This window comes from Manis javanica, chromosome 4 (genome assembly GCF_040802235.1).
Source record: "Manis javanica isolate MJ-LG chromosome 4, MJ_LKY, whole genome shotgun sequence".
Classification (NCBI taxonomy): domain Eukaryota; kingdom Metazoa; phylum Chordata; class Mammalia; order Pholidota; family Manidae; genus Manis; species Manis javanica.
Genome location: NC_133159.1, coordinates 35487103 through 35507482, shown reverse-complemented (window position 1 = coordinate 35507482; position 20380 = coordinate 35487103). Strand labels below are relative to the sequence as shown.

Sequence of the window (20380 nt, the reverse complement as noted above, 5' to 3'; positions counted from 1 at the left end):
CGCACCGTTGCTCTCCCCGGGTGGCCCGCGGCTCTGCTAGAGCGCTCGGCGCGCGTTCTGGGCTGTCTGCGCCTGGCGTGCGCTCGCTCCCGCCCCTTCTCGCGCTCGCGGCTGCCCGGACAGCGCGCGCCGCCTACGCTCGTCCTCAGCCGCCCCCGTCGGCCCTCGCGGCGCGCGCACCGGCCTGGCCCAAGCGCCCCACTCGGGCCGGCCGGCTCGCGGGTTTGCTTGCCCCGCCCCCTGGCGCCGCAGCTGGGCGCTTGCGCGGGGCGCGTGGCCGTGGCCGGGGTCTCCGCTGCAGCCGGTGCCGCCGCCGCCGCCGCCGCTGCCGCCTCAGTCAGTCAGTCAGTCCCCAGCAATGGCGGAAGGAGGTGAGCGAGAGGAGCTGCTCTCGCCGCCGCCGATCTCTCCGGCTAAGCGCCTCTGCTCGTGGCCCAGCCCGCAGGCTCACCACCCTCGCGGGTCGCCTGGGGCGGCCAGCGGCGGTATGGGGAGCGTCGGCGGCAGCTGCCTGCCCCCCGGGGCCCGCCCCCACCTGCAGCCCGAGTCCTTGCTGGACTGCGCCGCCAAGGCAGTGGCGGAAAAGTGGGCGTACGAGCGTGTGGAGGAGCGCTTCGAGCGGATCCCGGAGCCCGTGCAGCGCCGCATCGTCTACTGGTCCTTCCCGCGGAATGAGCGGGAGATCTGCATGTACTCCAGCTTCCAGTACCGGGGCGGCCCCGGAGCCGGGGCGGCTAGCGGCGCCGTGGTGGCTTCCGCGGCCGAGGAGGGGCCGCCGCCACCCCCCGGGGCCGCCGCTCCGGCCGGCTCCGCCCCCGGGGCCGCCGTGGCGGGGGCGTCCCCTGCGCTGGGCTCGGGGGTCGGAGCGGCAGTTAGTGGCGGTGAGGGGCTGCCGTTCCGCCGGGGCATCCGTCTGCTGGACAGCGGCTCCGTGGAGAACGTGCTGCAAGTCGGTAGGTGCCCGCCTGCCTCCTCTCAGGTCCCCGGCCTCCTCCTTCTCAGGTACCTTCTCTCCGCCCGAGCTCTGGGCCGAGACCCCGCGCTCGGCCCAACTCCTGTTCCCCCGCCGAACGGCAAACTAGTCACATAAAAAACTTTTACCAACGTTTCATTCAGGATCCACTGCTGCTCCTTCCCCCACTGGCCCTTTACCCCATTTCTTTTTGTTTGAAGAGCGAATAGGTCTCTTTTTTTTACTCTTCATTCTATATCCGACTCCAAAGGCGAAAAGGATGGGAGGAATGCCTTTTGAGATGTAGTAATTTCGGAAATGCGTTTTTCTGATTAAGTTTAGAGAGGAGAGAATTGTTAGTGAATCTGGAGCAAGTGGTCTTACAGGGAATGTTTGAGGGATAGGCTGTCAAAGACAATCTATAGTCTTAGCAGATTGAAGCTGGGTATAATTAACTTTAAAATTGTAAAAACATCAGAATGCTGTGCGTTTTTTCAGACAATTTAAATTATTTGCTTTAATATTTTTTCCCGTGGACCAGCGATACTTGGGAATCTAGGCTGCGGGCTTAACAATAACCGAAGATGTAAATGTGACAGCTTCTCCACATCCCCAGCCAAGGAAAAAAAAAAAAAAGCCACACAATCTGGAGTGGGGGTGGGGTCTGTCTTCCTTGTCAGACTGGGGTAAATCAAAAGCTGGTCACGTTGGGTTTTTCAAATGCTTCTCATAACAAGTCGTATTTGCTTTTGTTTTATCTTTTTGTTTGTTGAAAAATGAAAAATGATTTCGTTTTCTTTTACTCCTTCGGAGCGCCTAGTCAGTTTGTTAATCTTATTAAATATATCAATACAGTAGTCTGGTTTGTGGAAGGTTGGGGAGAAAGGGGAAAAAATGACATTGTTTAACATTGACTTGCTATGTGGAAAATTAACACTGATTTCTTTTTCTGTTTGGATTATTGTAGAATTCTGAAAGTGCACATGTTCTTTATGTATTTTATTGTACAGTGTATGATCATATTTATTGACAAAATATTGATTTTTGAAAGGAGTTTAAGAGAGGTTGTTTTTAGAATTAAACAAGCACAGGAACACACATAAACACCTCTGGTTATTGAGAATCATTGAATCCTGCGTTTTCTATTTAAAACAAGAGTATACCACACTCTGCTTTGCAAATGTGAGATGTAAATTTATCTAAATTTATTTTGTCAGAATACAGTGACTGTGAATTCAGAAAGTTTTGTTTATTAGAAAAAGGCAAGTCCTTTGTGTATTTGTATTTTTGAAAGAATGAATCAAATAATTAGATAAGGTGTACAGCTTTAATACTGAAAACAAAAATGAATATAGGTATTTATTAGTCTGTAAACTTCTTTTGTATGAGTTAAGTTTTAGGATTCGTGTTTAAAATATTTTAAATTGAAAAGTGTCAATTTAAGGGGTCATTTTATAGTAAGAAAGGGATTTGAAAGAATTTTCAAACTTGGGGGAGTGAATGAGGGAGAGGAAGAATTAATATATATATATTATATATATTGTATAATATAGAAATACAATATTATATTGATTTCAAGTTAACATAGTGATTAGACAGTTACCTGCAATGTTAAATGCTCACCCCAACTAATATAGTTATTATGTCAACATAGAAAGATGTTACAGAACTATTGACTATATCCTCTTCGCTATACTTTCATTCCTGTGACTATATTATGAGTGAGATTTTGTGCCTATTTATCCCCTTCACGTATTTCATCTACCCACCTAACCTCTTCCCTATGGTAACCACCAGTCATTTCTCAGCATCTATGAGTCTATTGCTGTTTTGTTTTGGAAGAATTTTAAAGAAGTATATATTTTGAAAGTGACTGTAATGTCAAGTTCCAAGTGAAGTCAGATTTTGTGGGTGATCCAGGGTAATGTCAAGTTCCAAGTGAAGTCAGATTTTGTGGGTGACACAGGTCATGTTTAAGTCAGATATTTTTCTTTTATGTACTAATTGGTATGCTTACTGGAGCCAAGAGCTCCATTACATTGGTTTCAGGGACAGGAGAAAAGACATAGAAGCCTATTTTCTGATTATCACTTTGGTTTTCATAGATGAAGGTAGGGGAATGAATGAATGACTTTTAGGTAATGTACTTGAGAACCATGGGCTGTGTAATCTTTATTTTTCTGATCTTAATTTATGCTAGTTAGTGTGGAAAAGAAGAATATTCCGTTCTGTATAATTTTGAGTCTGTATCTTGGCATGAGCCACCTTGTAATAAATGTAGGACTCAAGCCTTATCTTTTAAACTTAAAATGGGAGTATGAAACTTAATCTAGATGATAGGTTTTATAGAAGTATTGCCAAGATGAGTGAGAAAGTGATTTGTACATAGCAAGATAATAATCATGTTCTTCAGTTTATAACTTCATTTCAAACTCAATTTAATTACTAAGGGGGTGCTAATTAAAAATTCTGCGTATTTCCTTACTATTGCCAAGCCATAGTTAGAACCTCAGAATTGGGAAGTTTCTGAATGCTGATGCTTTAGGAAGGAAGGGAAGTTAGGGTATTTCTATAACAATATCCTTTTAAAGAAAAGATTTGTAAGGGGATTTAAATGAAGGAAGCATAAAGACCTTAAAAAATAAATAAAATTTAAAAAATGAAGAAAACAGCATAACACAAACAAATTTGGAAAGAAAATAAATTAGACAACAAAAAACTTGTACAAAGATTAGGTGTATTTAAATTCAGTACATTCTGGTTACTTTCCACGTAGAATCTGGTAGTGGGAAATCATGGACTGGTTGAAAGCAAGTACTCTGTAGAAAACATCAGATTTTGAATCAGAACTAAAACTTTCCCAGCTTGATGTAAACAAATGGGAGAACTATGGGTTGTTATACTCAAAGGATACGTTTCTTTTACATAACAGTACTGAATCAGAAGTATTGTTCCTTTAAAAGGAGAAAATTGTAAATTAGTCCTTTCATGGACATCTGTAAGTTTGAAGCTGTGTGAATAGACTTAACAGTCTGAATTCTGAGTATTATGAAGGTAATAGGGTTCAGATGTTTTAAGCATCTGCATTTTTAACCTGCTTAAGAGGCCCATGGACATGTGGTAGTATAAACGTTGGCAAAATACTTACTCGGGAGTCTGCAGGTGGTGTAAGAATGGGACAGTTGTAATTTACTAATAATTTTAAGATGTTGACCCTTTATTGCTATCCATCTTATTTTAAATTAATTTTCTGTGTTTGGTAAACTTAAAGGGCGTTTGTGCCTTCTCAGGGAAATTTAATTGACTGAGGGAAGAAAAGCATTAACAGTTTTTCTCTCTTAAATGCAGAAATACTATATTTACTTAGATACTTAGATTTCTTAAAGTTGGGTAAAAGCATGCAAGGACCTTCTGTGCTTGTATATCTTTTTTACTGAAGTATTGTTGATATGCAGTCTTATATTGGTTTCAAGTATACAATACAGTGGTTCAACAGTTACCCATATTATTAAATCCTCACCCCCAAAATAGTGTGGTTACTGTCTGTCAACATTGGAAGATGTTACATAATCGTTGGCTACATTCTCCATGCTATACTACTATCCCTGTGAACAGCTTATATTATGATTGAGAATTTTTGTGCCCCTTTATCCCCCTCAGCCTCCCCACCCACCCACCCTAACCCTTCCCCCATGGTAACCACCAGTCACTTCTCAGTGTCTGTGAGTCTACTGCTGTTTTGTTTATTCTGTTTTGCTTTGTTTTTATATTCCACAAATAAGTGAAATCATACGGTATTTGTCTTTCCCCACCTGGCTTATTTTACTTAGCATAATACCCTCTGGATCCACCCAGGTTAATTTCTTTTTTTTTAATGGCTGAACAATATTTCATTGTGTATATGTGCTACATCTTCTTTATCCATTCATCTACTGATGGACACTTAGGTTTCTTCCATATCTTTATATAAATTCATATATATTACATAAATTATTATATACATTTTATAGTATACATGCTATATATGTTACAAATTATGTAAGTATTTTTCCAGAAGTTTTCGTAGATTCTGAGAGTTGACTTAACCAAGACCCAACATTTTTAGTTTACGCATTTTCTAATTTCCATGTAATTTGTCCTTGGATAGTCTTAAAGACTAGACCCACAATGCTAAGTGCTACCTTAAATGGAAGAAGTTGTAATTACAACGTCAATAATAGTAAAAAGGTCCATTTTAGAAAGTTATCCATAGCTGAAACATCAACCAATAAGTTTATAATTATGAGCACTTGTACATTATAAACATCTCTGAAGTTTTTTCCTTAGTACTTCTGTAAAATGCAGTAATAACAAATATTGGAATCATTGATTTTTGTATATGTTTTGATTTACATTATTTGGGGAAATAAATAATATTGCACCTAAAAAGCTTTATAGCATTGTCTGTAAATTAAAATAGATATAAGATCATAATAAAACTTCATGTGGGAAAAAATAATTTATATTCAAGATATTCCAGCACAGAAAGCAGCTACATACCTTTAAGGGATAAGTGGTAACATTTTTTAGAGTAGAAACCTACTAAAGCTTAAAAAACACATTACTTTTTTTTTTTTTTTTAAGCAGTGAGTGCTCCTCATCCTCACCTTCCCAACACATCATACACATATATATCTATATATCCAATAAATGTTTATTGAATAGTGTTACAAGAATGGACTTCCCAGTGTTATAAAACAAAAAAAGAAAGAAAAAGAAGCCTGAAATTTTTTAGTATTAGAGGAAATGGGGAAAACTTCATACTTATGCATGTAATAAACTGATAGCATTAAGTAGTAAGAGTTTTACAACATAGGTGTATCTTCTTTGCTGACCATTTGTTTTGTGTGAAGAATGATTTATCAATTTCTTGAAATTAAAACTTTAGATGGTTCTTACTAAAGGTGACTTTCTCAAGCATAGAGTTTTAGATTTTGCAGATAATGAATAAAGATAGTATATTTTATTTTGAAAGTTATCTTTATTTTAGGAATTAAAAAATATGTTTCTAAAGTCTGATTATAGAGTCTCAATTTTGTAATGAAAGGGCTGGAAATTTATTTATGCCTATATGAAACAACTTCCTATCTCTTGCTTCAACAGTGGCTGTTGATATATATATGTTAAAATATATAGAACCATACCAAAAAAGTCAAGTTTACCTTAGAAAATGCTTTAATATGAACTGCACTTAAATTTAAAATATAATAAAAATATGAATAATATGGGGTTATAATAAAAATTAAAGAAGATAAATCTGAAAGCATTTTGGAAAAAAATACTTTATTGTCAAATTATACTTTAGAAAATAATTTTAAAAGGTCAAGACATTAATATGTTGGCAAATTAATGTTGGTAACAATGAAAATGTATTAGTTTCTTATGTCTGCTGTAATGAAGTACCACAAACTGGGTGGTTTAAAACAACAGAAATTTATTGTCTCAGTTCTGGAGGCTTGAAGTGTGAATCAAGTTATGGGTAGGGCCATGCTGCCTCTGAAACCTATTGGGGAATTCTTACCTCTTCCTAGCTTCTGATGGTTTTCTGGCATTCCTAGGCATGCAGCTGCATAATTCCAATGTCTGCTTTGTTGTCACATGACATTCATTCTTCCTGTTTGTCTGTCTTCACATGGCTGTTTTATGAGGACAGCAGTCATATTGGATTAGGGGCCCACCCTACTCTTAGCATAACCTCATTTTAACTAATTACATGTGCAATGACCCTATTTCTAAATAAGGTCGCATTCTGAGGTATTGGGGGTTGGGACTTAAACATACCACTTTTGAGGGGATAGGGTTCAACTCATAACAGCTTCTCATACTTGTTTCTTATTGTATAACAGAGTTTCATGGAAACTTCTAACTTTTTTACATTGGATATGGCTTCAATTAGAAATTGCCACATTCATTTTATTAGGTGACCATTATTTCAATTTAAATGATTCAGTTTGCATGATTATTTCACATTTTTAATACACATGGCATTTTTTTGGCTAATAAGTGGTTATTTAAAGGTTAAACCTGTCATTATTCTTTATAAAAAATGAAGACTGTGCAGTACAGCACTCAGGGTGTACATGCATGGATGAACAGATTACTGTGGGATTTTTTTTTTCATGCATACCATTTATAACTCATCTTTAGAAATAGGTAATCCTTAAAGCATATGAACCGTGTTTTAACCTGTTTCCAAACCCCAAGTTTAATATGGCTTAGAATTAGTGTTTGATATTAGAAAGACTATAATGACTTCTAGATTACCTATATGTGAAATTTCTATCCTGTGGCTTATTTATAGGCTTATTTCTTTTCTGATACAGGCAGCATGCTTCTTGGCCACTTTTAGCCTGTCATTGAGCTGGTATGCTGAGGAAATAGCACTTATTTTAATATTAGCTTTGGCATTATATTATCTTATGCTAAATTACTGTGATACTTTTCAGTCTTATATAGCCAACTGATAAAGTTTTGGTTTTCAGGATGGAGAAAAATTGTTCTCCCCCTCAGAATGTATAATGTGCTATGCCCTAAGTTGTTGCGCAGTGTTTATTGAATGAATGGGTAAATCATTATATAATTTAAAAAATATTTATGTAGTATAGACATATCTCTTCATTAATTTAGCTGTAACTGGAGCCTAGGAGATATGCTGGCATCCTGTAATTTCTGGATATTTCTGATTTTTAAACATTACATAGATTTAAAAAATACCCTTGAAGCTTATTATTAGCTAGTTCTTGATTCATTCATTGACCATTTAGTCACTTGTTTTGTGTAAGAGCTTGTAAATAATTGTTTACCTATTTTTGGTGGGAATCATTCCAAAATACTCGGTATTTTCTAGTCTTAGAATACAAACCCAGGTTGGATACTAATGCCTAAGCTTTCTAAGGGCTACATTATGTTGCATCTTCATGTAGGTAGGTGGTATAAACTGAGTGGGTATTTGACTGTAAGAGATTCTCTGAAACCTGTTTTTGAAAAGTTTTATGTGTACGTGTTTTTTTGCTTGTTTATCATTGTGGTAGTGTGATGAATGTGTCATGTGGGGTGATAGGGAAACAGCATTGTTACCTTCTTTAAAAATGAACAAAAGATGAAGTACTTTTTCCCTAGTGGTTTTCTTGCCTTAATAAAGTTGTTTATATACTTATTATCATTTAGTCCTTAGGGAAATGCAAATTAAAACCCAAGGAATGCTACTACATACACTAAAATGGCTAAAAGTAGAAGATTGACAATACCAAGTGTCTACAAAGAACAACTAAAACTCATACATTGCTGATGGGAATTCAAAATGATATAGCCACTTTGGAAACCACTTTCTTATAAAGTTAATCATAAGCCTAATCATAAGATTCAGTAATTCTATTCCTTGGTATTTATTTCAGAGAAATGAAAAATATTTGTTCACATAAAGACTTGTACTTGAATATTTAGAGCATTTTTATTCAGAATAGCCCTAAACTGGAGACAACCCAAATGCCTATCAGATGGGTGGATAAAAAAGAAATTTTTTGTATATCCATACAATGGAATACTATTCAGCAGTAGAAAAAAACTACCAATAGCCTAGCAACATGGCTTTATACCAAAAGCATTATGCTAAATAAGCCAGACCATAAAGAGTATGTACAATACAGTTCCACGTATATGAAATTTAGAAAGCCTAAAGCTGTAGTGACAGAAAGTAGATCAGTGGCTGCTAGGGGAAAGGAAAGTGGGGCATGATGAAACTTTTGGGTGATGAAAATGTTGTATATTATGATAGTGGTTACATGGCTGTATTTGTTTGTCAAAACTTACTGAATTGCACACTTAAAATTGATAAATTTTATTGAATATAAATTATACTTAAAAATTTTGATTTTAAGGGAAAGATACTAGGTTCCAGTCTTAGTTTCACATTAAAAATTACCCCCAATGTTTACTGGAAGCCTTACTGATAACATAAATGCTTAATTAGCAGATATTTTGTATATGTGTTATAAACTGTATTCTTATAATACAGTAAGCTGGAGATGTAAAATATGTTTTCAAATTGTCACAAATCTTCAAAAAATTTCCAATATGTTTATTGAAAAAAACCTGTGTTTAAGTGGACGCACACAGTTCAAATCCATGTTGTTCAAGGGCCAAATGTATAAAAATATTAAAATTGTGTCTAATATTGTAATAAAGATTGAAAACACATTTATTGCCTGCAAGTTAGATTAACCCTTCAGGAAATTCCTTCTGTATTGACATTTCTGTGCCCTGCAATACTCTACTCCATAGTTGATTCAAAGGGGTAGCATTGGTAGGCAGGAAGATGGCAAAAATATTACCAGATATTAATCCTTTTTTCTCAGAATAAATTTTATAGATTTCTATCTTAGAATACTTTGTTACCTTCATATGATCCTTTATTTCTTTTTAAAAAAGTTTGTTGCTTCTTTTAGGTACAAATATGTGATAAAGCTAATCAGCAAAGAAGATTTTTATCCATCCATTCATTATCTTGTCTTTAAGCAACAAGAAAATGTATTATGTCTTTGAAAACTTTGGAGATAATTACATTTTTTCCCCTATTCATTCATGGTTTTACTGAATGGAAACCTGTGGCATTAATATACTCAGGAAAAGCCAGCCTGCTTTTATTTTGCTTAAATCTGTCAATACCTGATAAACTGACATGACTGGCAAGCATCACCAACACACTGATATTAGCAATGTAAAATCCCTCCTCATATTATGGTTTTCTGATGTAAAAAAAATAATCTTGTTAATTTTTGTCTCATTCAATATTATTGTACTTTTTACTGTCATATATGTTTTTGCATATATCTACCATATCTATTATCACATATTATATATATGATACATATATTATGTAATTTAATATGATAATATTATCTATTAACAAATATATGCAGGGACTGTGTAGCAGGTAGCCCCAAAATTCTGGCTGCTCACTGTGTCTCAGTTTCCTCAACTGTCAGTGCCTCAACAGAATGATAGTACTAATGGTTGGTTTGTGAATAAGTTAATTAATGTAAAGTATTTAGAACAAGACTTAGCACTTGTTAGATATTATGTAAATATGTGTTCTTACTGAAATTATTGGGAGTATTCTGTATTTCCTTTGTTACCTTTTACCTTTTCTTCTTGTCTTCTCCCTACCTCTGAAGCCTTTTTAATTTGACTTGGGCTTTCACTCACTATATTAAAATTTATCTCTTAAATGTCACCAGTGACTTCATGATTGCCAAATACAGTATCTTTTTTGTAGTTCTCATCCTTCGTGACCTCTGTAGAGACATTTCTTTAGTCTCCTGTACCTTCCTCTTGAGAAGCTTCTTCCTATATTTTTGCTTTACTTTATCATTCTGGTTTTCTTTCCACCTTCCTTATTTTCTTATCCTATCAAAATAAGACATACCTTCTTGCCCCAAACTTTCCAATTTAGCAATCTTATTTATTCCTATAGCTTTGATTACTGTTTTATGAACATAAGATAACATATAATGTAGTGATTTAAATTTTGTTTAAAGCAACTCTACTCATTTTCAGATTAAATCTTAGATGATATTCAACTTTTTTGGATAATATAACAGCTTTATTGATATAATTCACTCATTTAAAGTATACATTTAAATGGTTCTTTAGTATATTTGCAGAGTTGTTCCACCATATCCACAATCAATTTTAGAACATTTTTATCACGCCAAAAAGAAACTGTTCCCCATTGAAAATCTTTCATTTCTTCCCGATCTTCTCCCTGGATAACCACTAATCTACTCTCTCTCTATATATATATAGATTTGTCTATTCTGGGTATTTCTTTTAATTGGATTCATACAACTTACAGTCTTTTGTGACTGGTTTTGTCACTTAGCATTGTTTTTAAGTTTCATCCATGTTGTAGCATGTATCAGTACTTCATTCCTTTTTTATTGTCAAATAATATTTTGTTGTGTGGATATGCCACATTTTATTTCTCCACCCAAGGGTTGATAGGCACTTGGGTTGTTTCAACTTTTTGCCATTGTATTGCTGCTATTAACATCGTGTACAAATTTTTGTGTGCACAGAAGACTTTTCATTTCTCTCAGGCCTATTCCTAGGTGTAGAATGATGAGTCATATGTACCTCTATATTTAAACTTTTGTGGAACTGCAAAATTGTTTTCTAAATGGATATATTTTACATTCCCACAGATGCTATTCCACTTTCTGCAGCAGAAAAATTTCAGCTGTACTGGGGCCTGGGGTGGGCCCAGAACTCTATAAGCTTGGCCAACTTCTTTCTTTTGAATGCGTAAAGCCATTCCAAATAATTTTAATCATAGGATTTACAGTCAGGACATAAGTCTTAATTTTCTCATCTGTAAAAGTATCAGGTATGCCATGTTCATGGATAGGAAGAATTAATATGGTCAAAATGGCCATCCTGCCTAAAGCAATCTACAGATTCAATGCAGTCCCTATCAAAATATCAACAGCATTCTTCAATGAACTAGAGAAAATAGTCCTAAAATTCATATGGAACCACAAAAGACCCTGAATAACCAAAGCAATCCTGAGAAGGAAGAATAAAGCAGGGAAGATTACACTCCCCAACTTCAAGCTCTATTACAAAGCCACGGTAATCAAGACAATTTGGTACTGGCACAAGAACAGACCCATAGACCAGTGGAACAGACTAGAGAGCTCAGATATAAACCCAAGCATATATGGCCAATTAATAAATGATAAAGGAGCCATGGACATACAATGGGGAAATGACAGCCTCTTCAACAGCTGGTGTTGGCAAAACTGAACAGCTACATGCAAGAGAATGAAACTGGATTATTGTTTAACCCCATACACAAAAGTAAACTCAAAATGGATCAAAGACCTGAATGTAAGTCGTGAAACCATAAAACTCTTAGAAAAAAACATGGGCAAAAATCTCTTAGACATAAACATGAGACCTCTTCTTGAACATATCTCCCTGGGCAAGGGAAACAAAAGCAAAAATGAACAAATGGGACTACATCAAGTTAAAAACCTTCTGTACATCAAAGGACACCATCAGCAGAACAAAAAGGCATCCTACAGTATGGGAGAATTTATTTGTAAATGACATATAAACAAGGGTTTAACATCCAAAATATATAAAGAACTCACACGCCTCAACACCCAAAAAGCAAATACTCTATTAGAAAATGGGCAGAGGATATGAACAGACACCTCTCCAAAGAAGAAATTCAGATGGCCAACAGGCACATGAAAAGATGTTCCACATTGCTAATTATCAGGGAAATGAAAATTAAAACCACAATGAGATGATCACCTCACACCAGTTAAGATGGCCAACATAGAAAAGACCAGGAACAACAAATGCTGGCGAGGGGAACCCTCCTACACTGCTGGTGGAAATGTAACCTAGTTCAACCATTGTGGAAGGCAATATGGAGGTTCCTCAAAAAACTAAAAATAGAAATACCATTTGACCCAGGAATTCCAGTCCTAGGAATTTACCCAAAGGAAACAAACTTCTTAGATTCAAAAAGACATATGCACCCCTATGTTTATCGCAGCACTATTTACAATAGCCAATGGAAGCAACCTAAGTGTCCCATCAGTAGATGAATGGATAAAGAAGATGTGGTTACATATACACAATGGAATACTATTTAGCCATAAGAAAGAAACAAATCCTACCATTTGCAAAACATGGATGGAGCCAGAGGGTATTATGCTCAGTGAAATAAGCCAGGTGGAGAAAGACAAATACCAAATGATTTGCCTCATTTGTGGAGTATAACAACGAAGCAAAATTGAAGGAACAAAATAGCAGCAGACTCACAGACTCCAAGAAGGGAGTAGTGGTTACTAAAGGGGAGGGGTGGGGAAAGGCGGGTGGGGAGGGAGGGAAAAGGGAATTGTGGGGTATCATGATTGGTGCACATGGTGTGTGTGGGGACACAGGGAAGACAGTGTAGCTCAGAGAAGACAAATAGGGACTCTGGCATCTTACTACACCGATTGACAGTGACTGCAGTGGGGTATCAGAGGGGGACTCAAGGGTGAATGTAATAAACACATTGTTTTTCTTGTGAAACCTTCATAAGAATGTATATCAATGATACCTTAATATAAAAAAAATAAAAGTATCAGGATTTTTGTGAGATTCTAAATAAACTAATGTATGTGAAAGTACCTTATAAATGTCACCTCAGGTAATATGCTTGTTAAGTCTGCATCATCATTTCTTGCTTGGAATTCAAGATTAGCATATATATTTGCTTGCTAGATATTTCTAAGTGGATACTCCATTAGCTGCTGAAAATCAAAATGTCTGATAAGGGATTAATGTGCAAAATACATAAAGAATTCCTACAACTCAACAAGAAAAAACAAATGCCCTAATTTAAAAATGGGCAAAGTACTTAAATAAATACTTCTTCAGAGAAGGTATGCAGATAGCCAATAAGCAAATGAAAAGATGCTCAACATCACTAATAATTAGGAAAATGTAAATCAAAACCATAGTGGGGTACCATTCTTACCCATTATTATCAAAATGGCTAATATCAAAAAAGGAAAAAAGAAAATAACGAAGTTTTAGTGAGGATATGGAGAAATTGGAACCCCCTGCATTGCTAGTGGAAATATAAAATGGTGCAGCTGCTATGGAAAATGGTATGGCAGTTACTCAAAAATATTAAACATAAAGCTACCCATATGATCCAGAATTCCATTTCTGGATATATAACCAAAAGAATTGAAAGCAAGAACTCGAGCAGATGTTTGTATATTCATGTTTACAGTAGTGTTAGTCTCAATACCCAAAAGGCTAAGCAGCCCAAGTGTCCATTGATACTTGTGTGTATACATACAATGGAATATTTAGCCTTAAAAAGAAAGGAAATTCTGATATATGCTACAACATGGATGAATCTTGAAGATATTATGCTAAGTAAAATAAGCCAGACACAAAAGGGCAAAAATTATCTGATTCCACTTATATAAGCTACCTAGAATAGGCAAATACATAGAGGTGGGAAGTAAAATAGAGGTTACCAGGGGCTGGGGGGTGAGAATAGAATTATTATTTAATGGGTACACAGAGTTTTATTATGGGATGATGAAAAAGTTCTGGAGATGGGTAGTGTTGATCTTTACCCAACATTGTGAATATAATTAATTCTACTGAATTGTATTTTTAAAAATGGTTAAATGGTAACTCTTATATATGTTTTATCACAATAAAAATAAGTTTAAAAAAGGACATGTGTTATATGATTCCATTTATATAAAATGAGAAAGAAGGATTAGTGGTTTCTGGGGACTAGGGGTAGGAGAAATAATTGCTGTTGGGTGTGAGGTTTCCTTTTAAGATGATGGAAATGTTTTAAAATTAGATAGTAGTAATGGTTGCACAGATTTTTGAATATATGAAATACCACTGAATTGTACACTTTAAAAAAGCAAATTTTATGGTATATGAATTTTATCACAATAAGGCTGTTATTAAAAAAACAAATATTCCAAATAGAAAAAGAAAGCCTTCAAAGACATTCTGTTTTTTAGGGGATTAGGTCTAAATTCCTAAGCCGTATTTTTTGAGACTTGGGTTCAAATCCCAGTTCTGCCACTTGAATCCCAAGTCACTTAACTTCTCTATGCTTTGGTTTCTTCAACTGTAAGATGTAGTTACAATACCTTCTCAGAACATTTGTATCTTAGTTAAATGAGATCATATATTCAAAGTTAGCTTGGAATTTCTTACACATTGTAGGGATACTGTGACTATTAGTCCTCTTTGTTTTCTCCTTCCCTGGCTCTTAACAGTCTATAACCTATTCTTTAAAATGCCATTTCCTTATTTACTTAGTTGAAATTAAACTCTCTTTCCACTTCAGTCCAAGGCATTATTCAGCAGTTGTTTATTGAGTACCTATTATGTACTAGGCTCAGGTATAGCCACTGGAGCTGTGGCAGTGAGTAAAACAAAATTCCTGCTTTCTTGTAACATATGTTTTAGTGAGGCAACAGACAGCACTTTCCATTTTCAGCTTGTGTTCTAATTGTTTTTAATAGATATTCATCTTCCTTTCTAGTCTGCAAGTGCTTTCAGGACAAGGATTATATCCTTCAATGTATTCAGCATAAAGCACAGTATCTAGTAGGTTTTATAATGGCCTTTTAAGAGGTCTTTGTGTAGATAAATTAAGAACATTGTTTTGTTCATTTTTCTGATTTTTGTAGTATTGTTACCAAGCACTGGCTGTTTTATATGTTACTCAGGTCATTGACGAGCTTTGGTAAAATACAGATTCTGGGACTCCACCTTGGAAGTTCTAGTTAACTGAGATCGGAATGGGACTCAGGTATCTTTTATTTTGAACAAACTCTCAAGGTTTGAGAACCACTGCTCCATAGAATTTAGCACAGTAATTTTCATAGAATGTGCTTAGTAGGTGTTGGTTGAATTGATTTATTGATTAATTTATGCAATAGCATGTTCCAAACCAAATTTGGAACTTATGGGTCAACGTGAATTAAATGGGTAGACTGGATTCAGGAAAGAGTTATGTGAAAAGAATCATTAAGCTGAACAACACTGTAATTTGCTGACATAAGGAAAGTCACTAGTATCTCTCCTTTGCTATTTTTAAATGCTAGTTTTTAACATAGTTTATCTGGAATAATTCTCTACATTTTAATAGGTATGTAAGTTTTTGAAAAAGCATTGAAAAAACCTGAAAGAATTTACATCAAACTGAAAAATAATCTCTGTGAAGAGAAAGGGGAATGGGTAGTGACCAAGAGGAAATTGAGTTTAATCTGTATTGTTTGAATTATTTTATGGTGAGAACCTATTTACATAATTATTGTAATTAAATAAGTTAAAGGCAATATGGCTTATTCAGTAGCAATTTTTGGTTTGCATCTTTTGCCTTTCAAGTTAACATGGTTTAGAGAGATGTCATCTTACCTTTATAAACCTGATTTGAGTTAGAGGTTCTTAACATGGCATCTGTAAATAGTTTTCAGGGATTGTGGATAAAGTGAAGGTTCCTGTGGCCAGGATTCTCATCTGGCCCTGGTCGGCTAGCTCACTGCACACGTGTGGGCAGTATGTTGTTATTGACTTTGCTGCAGGTTGCAGGAGAGCAGAGATGAGACGAGTGGTGGTAGCGCTGAGGACAGAGACTGAGACAGCTGCGAGGGTAGAGAGGCTCAGAGGCAGAGACCAGCTTGCTGTATGCAGAGTCGCTCTGAGTGGACGGGATTCTGAGTGGATGGGATTCTAGTGATTGACCTACACCATGGGAATAAAGTTGGGTATAAACCCTTTCACCCAAAGGATGTTCCATTGTCATTTCTTTGGTCTTATTGAATCCATAGTAAACTTGCCCTCAGCTGAAACCCACTGGCAAGACAGGGATCCATGAACTCCTGAAATTATTTTCAGATTTTACAAATGTGTATGAACATTTTTCACAGAAAACAGTCCATTACTTTCATTGGATACTCAAAGGGATCCATGACTCAAATTAAGTTCAGGAACCATTAATTTATGTAGATGAATCTGCTTATTTGATTAAAATTCTATAATCCCTTTATTGCCTTTGAGCCTTGATTGTGATTCATAAACCTTTTTATTCTACCCATTTTCAAGTTATGAATAGAATAGTTAATTTTCTTAAAGGTTAATTCAGCCCTACTATTTGTTACTTCCACTAGTTAAATATTTCAATTTTGGCATCTCTGATACATTCATCCTATTCTGCTTCTTATCTAAATGCTGCTGTATGTTTAAGTTGCTTCTTTTTGTTTCAACAGAATGATGACTTGACATTATAGTGCCATAGAGCTGAGGTTTAATGATTTGCACTAGCTGAAATAAATAATGTCCTATGAAGTTACTGAACAGAGTAGGTCATAGCTATTCTTTATTGAATCTTCCTATGGAATCGGGTTCTTTAGGATATGTTCCCTGGGAAATAGACTCTGACATGGAGACTTGCTTGCAGAAGGTTTACTGAGAAACATACGTGTAGTGAAGTACGGGAAGCAAGATTAGGAGCACAGAGAGATTGAACTGATGTAGTTGCAACAGAGACTTTAGTCAATCCTTCAGGAACTCTGGAGCTAGTTAGTACACACTTGAGTTGTCTGGAATTAGGTGTGGACTGACCTTAGGGAAGGGGCATAACTTTGGGTGGGGCAGTTTCTTTCTGTGGTAGAAATGGAGAGGAGCTACACCACTGCAGAAAGTGCTTTCCCAGCTGCAGAAAGTGTTTCAGCAGATGGCTTCCAGCTGTGAGATGGTTCAGGGTTTGCTTCACCTACAGACAGCTGCTTCACCTGAGGTCTCAATCTTCTAAGGATAGCTTGCAAATGACTGAGCAAGGTGGGGTTATAAAGGTCTAGCTATTTTGCCCTAACTTGGAACTCTGTGATGGACAGTACTTGCTCCAGAGAGCTGTACCTGGTTATCAGGCCTGCATTGGAGTTTGACTTCTTCCTCTTCTCAGTCTTGTTTCTGCTGCCTTTCTTTCACAGGTGTTGATTTCTATTAAGTATCTTGCATCCCAAACTCCATCTCAGTGTCTGCTTTCAGAGAACTTAACCCATGACACTTGTTGGAGGGCAGTTTGTGAAGGCCTTAACTGTGAGCTGCTAGTTGCCCTCTCTTTTGCCAGTTAGAGGAATGAATGCCTTGGTTTTGAAGGGAATATCTGGTTGCTACACTCCTTGTGCCTCTTGGATTCATTTCATATTGTAAATTCATCTAATTTTTCTTTTGTTGCTTATTTTTCTGATAGCATGTCTAAGAAACCATTGCTTAACCTAAGGTTCTGAAAATTTACTTCTGTGTTTTCTTCTAAGAGTTTTATAGTTTTAGCTCTTATATTTATGTCTATGTTCCATTCATGTTGATTTTTATGTATGGTATCAGAAAACTCTCTAAGTTCATTCTTTGCATGTGGCTATCCAGTTGTCTCATCATTATTTGTTGACTATTCTTTCCCCATTGAATGGTCTTGACACCCTGGTTGAAAATTAGTTGACCACAGATGGGTTTATTTCTGGGCTCTCAGTTCTATTCCATTGATCTGTATATGTCTTTCCTTATGTCAGTACCATACCATCTTGATTACTGTTGCTCTGTAGAAAGTTTTGAAATTGGCAAGTGTGAGTTTCCAGCTTTGTTCTTCTTTTTCTTTTTCCAGCTTTAATGAGATAAATGACATATAACATTGTGTAAGTTTAAGGTATACAGTGTAATGATTTGATACACATGTATATTGTGAAGTGTTTATCACAGTAAGCTTAGTTAACACATCCTTCACCTTACATAATTAGCATTTGTTGTTGTTGTTATGGTGAGAACGTTAAAGCTCTGCTCACATAGCAATTCTTTGGCTCATGGCTCTTTCCTCCATTTTCATAGCATATCACTCCAGCCTTTGCTTCCATTGTCACACTTCCCCCCTGACTTCAAGATCTTGCCTTTCTCTTAAAAGGGTCCAGTGATTACATTGGGCCCATTCTCATAATCCAGATACTGTCTACCTCTCAAGAACCTTAATGTAAACACATTGCAAAGTCTCTTTTGCAAAGTTCCTGGGGTTAGGACGGAGACATATTTGAGGGGGGACATTATTCTGTCAACTGTACCATTTTAACAGTATTTAGTCTTTTGATTCATGAACATGGGATGTTTTCCTATTTATTTGGATCCTTTTTAATTTCGATATTTTGTAGTTTTCTGAGTATAAATCCTATGCTTCCTTGGTTGAATTTACTCTGAAGTATTTTATTCTTTTTCATGCTAATATAAATGGAATTGTTTTCTTAATTAAATTTCCAGATTGTTCATTGCAAGTGTACTTAAATATTACTAACTTTTATATATCAACCTTATTGATTCCTTCTAGTTGAACTCATTTATTATTGAACTCATATATTAGTTCTGTCAGTAGAGATAATTTTTCTTCTTCCTTCCCAATCTGGAACCCATGGTCCTTATTTTTGCAAGTCATAAAACTTACTATGGTTTGTTCCACAGACTGCATTGGACTAAGAGATTTCTTGCTTTTATTGAATTTGGAAGTGTTTTTTAATGCACTATTATGTTATTAGGAAATGTAATCCTAGGGAAGCAAGAGGGAGAGAAAAGGAAGTAAGAGAGGGAAGGAAGGAGAGGTAATACAAAGGTGTGTTACAAAGGTGTGTTACAAAGCTGGTTACTATTTGGTATCAAATGGCAACTGATTGCTCAGTCTCCCTGAATTACCTATAGAAAGGGCAAGGAGAATATCCTCTGGCTCCCATTTCTCAATTAACAAGATTCATAACTGCGAAATGTTTTGCCTGTATGGATTAACTGCCTGCACCCCTTCCATCACCGGCTATCTTGTTAGCACAGTCCCAACCAGTGTCCACCCAGGAGACTTTTGGACCATGCTCCTTTGCCCCCTGTCACTCTGCAAATAAGGCCCTGGCTGGTGCCCACCCAGAACACCCCTAGTCCATGCCCTGGGAGTCCCAGCACCAGAACACCCTGCCCATACCTACCTCTTCTCCAGCCAGCCAGCCAGCTAGCCAACCAAAACCACCCAGAATATGCAGTCTGTCTGGGGATGTTCCTACACAAGGCCATGCCTGGAAGACTGAGAGAGGTAGCTCTTTAGCCTAATATAGAAACAAACACAGAAAGTTGAATGAAATGAGAAGGCCGAGGAATATGCTTTGAACAAAAGAACATGGCAAAGCTTCAGAAAAAGGACTGACTATATGAAACAAAGTTAAGCAATCTACTGGATAAAGAGTTTAAAGTAATGGTTATAATTTATGCTCACCAGACTTGAGAGAAGAGTGGATGAACTGAAGGAGAACTTCAACAAAAAGGTAGAAAATATAAAAAAGAACCAGTCAGAAATGAAGATTACAGTAAATGAGATGAAAAATACACTAGAGGAAATCAACAGCAGATTAGAGAATACAAAAGAATGGACCAGTGATTTGGAAGACAGAGTAATGGAAAGCACTTAAGTTGAACAGCAGAAAGAAAAAAATAAATAAAAAGAAATGAAGATAGGTTAAAGGACCTCTGGGACATCATCAAACATCCTAACATTCACATTATAGGAGTCCCAGAAGGAGAAGAGAAATAGAAAGGGTTGGGAAGCTTATTTGAAGAAATAATACCTGGAAACTTACCTAACCTGGGGAAGGAAACAGACATCCAGGTCTCAGATGCAGGGAGTGTCCCAAATAAGATGAACCCAAGGTGGTCCACAGCAAGAGGCATAATACTTCAAATGGTAAGATTAGAAACAAAGAGAATCTGAGAAGCAAGAGTTAACACAAAAAAAAACCCATAAAGCTATCAGCTGATTTT

The 20380-nt window shown here is 36.6% G+C and overlaps 1 protein-coding gene across 1 annotated transcript in view; it reads left to right on the top strand.

Annotated features, from left to right (window-relative positions):
• Nucleotides 1–216: 216 nt before the first annotated feature.
• ZSWIM5 (zinc finger SWIM-type containing 5) overlaps nt 217–20380 on the top strand; it is a 157890-nt gene continuing 137726 nt past the window's right edge. The window contains exon 1 of the mRNA XM_037021922.2: nt 217–953. Coding sequence (XP_036877817.2) covers nt 359–953 — 595 coding nt within the window. The 5' untranslated portion in view covers nt 217–358. The remainder of the gene's footprint in view (nt 954–20380) is intronic.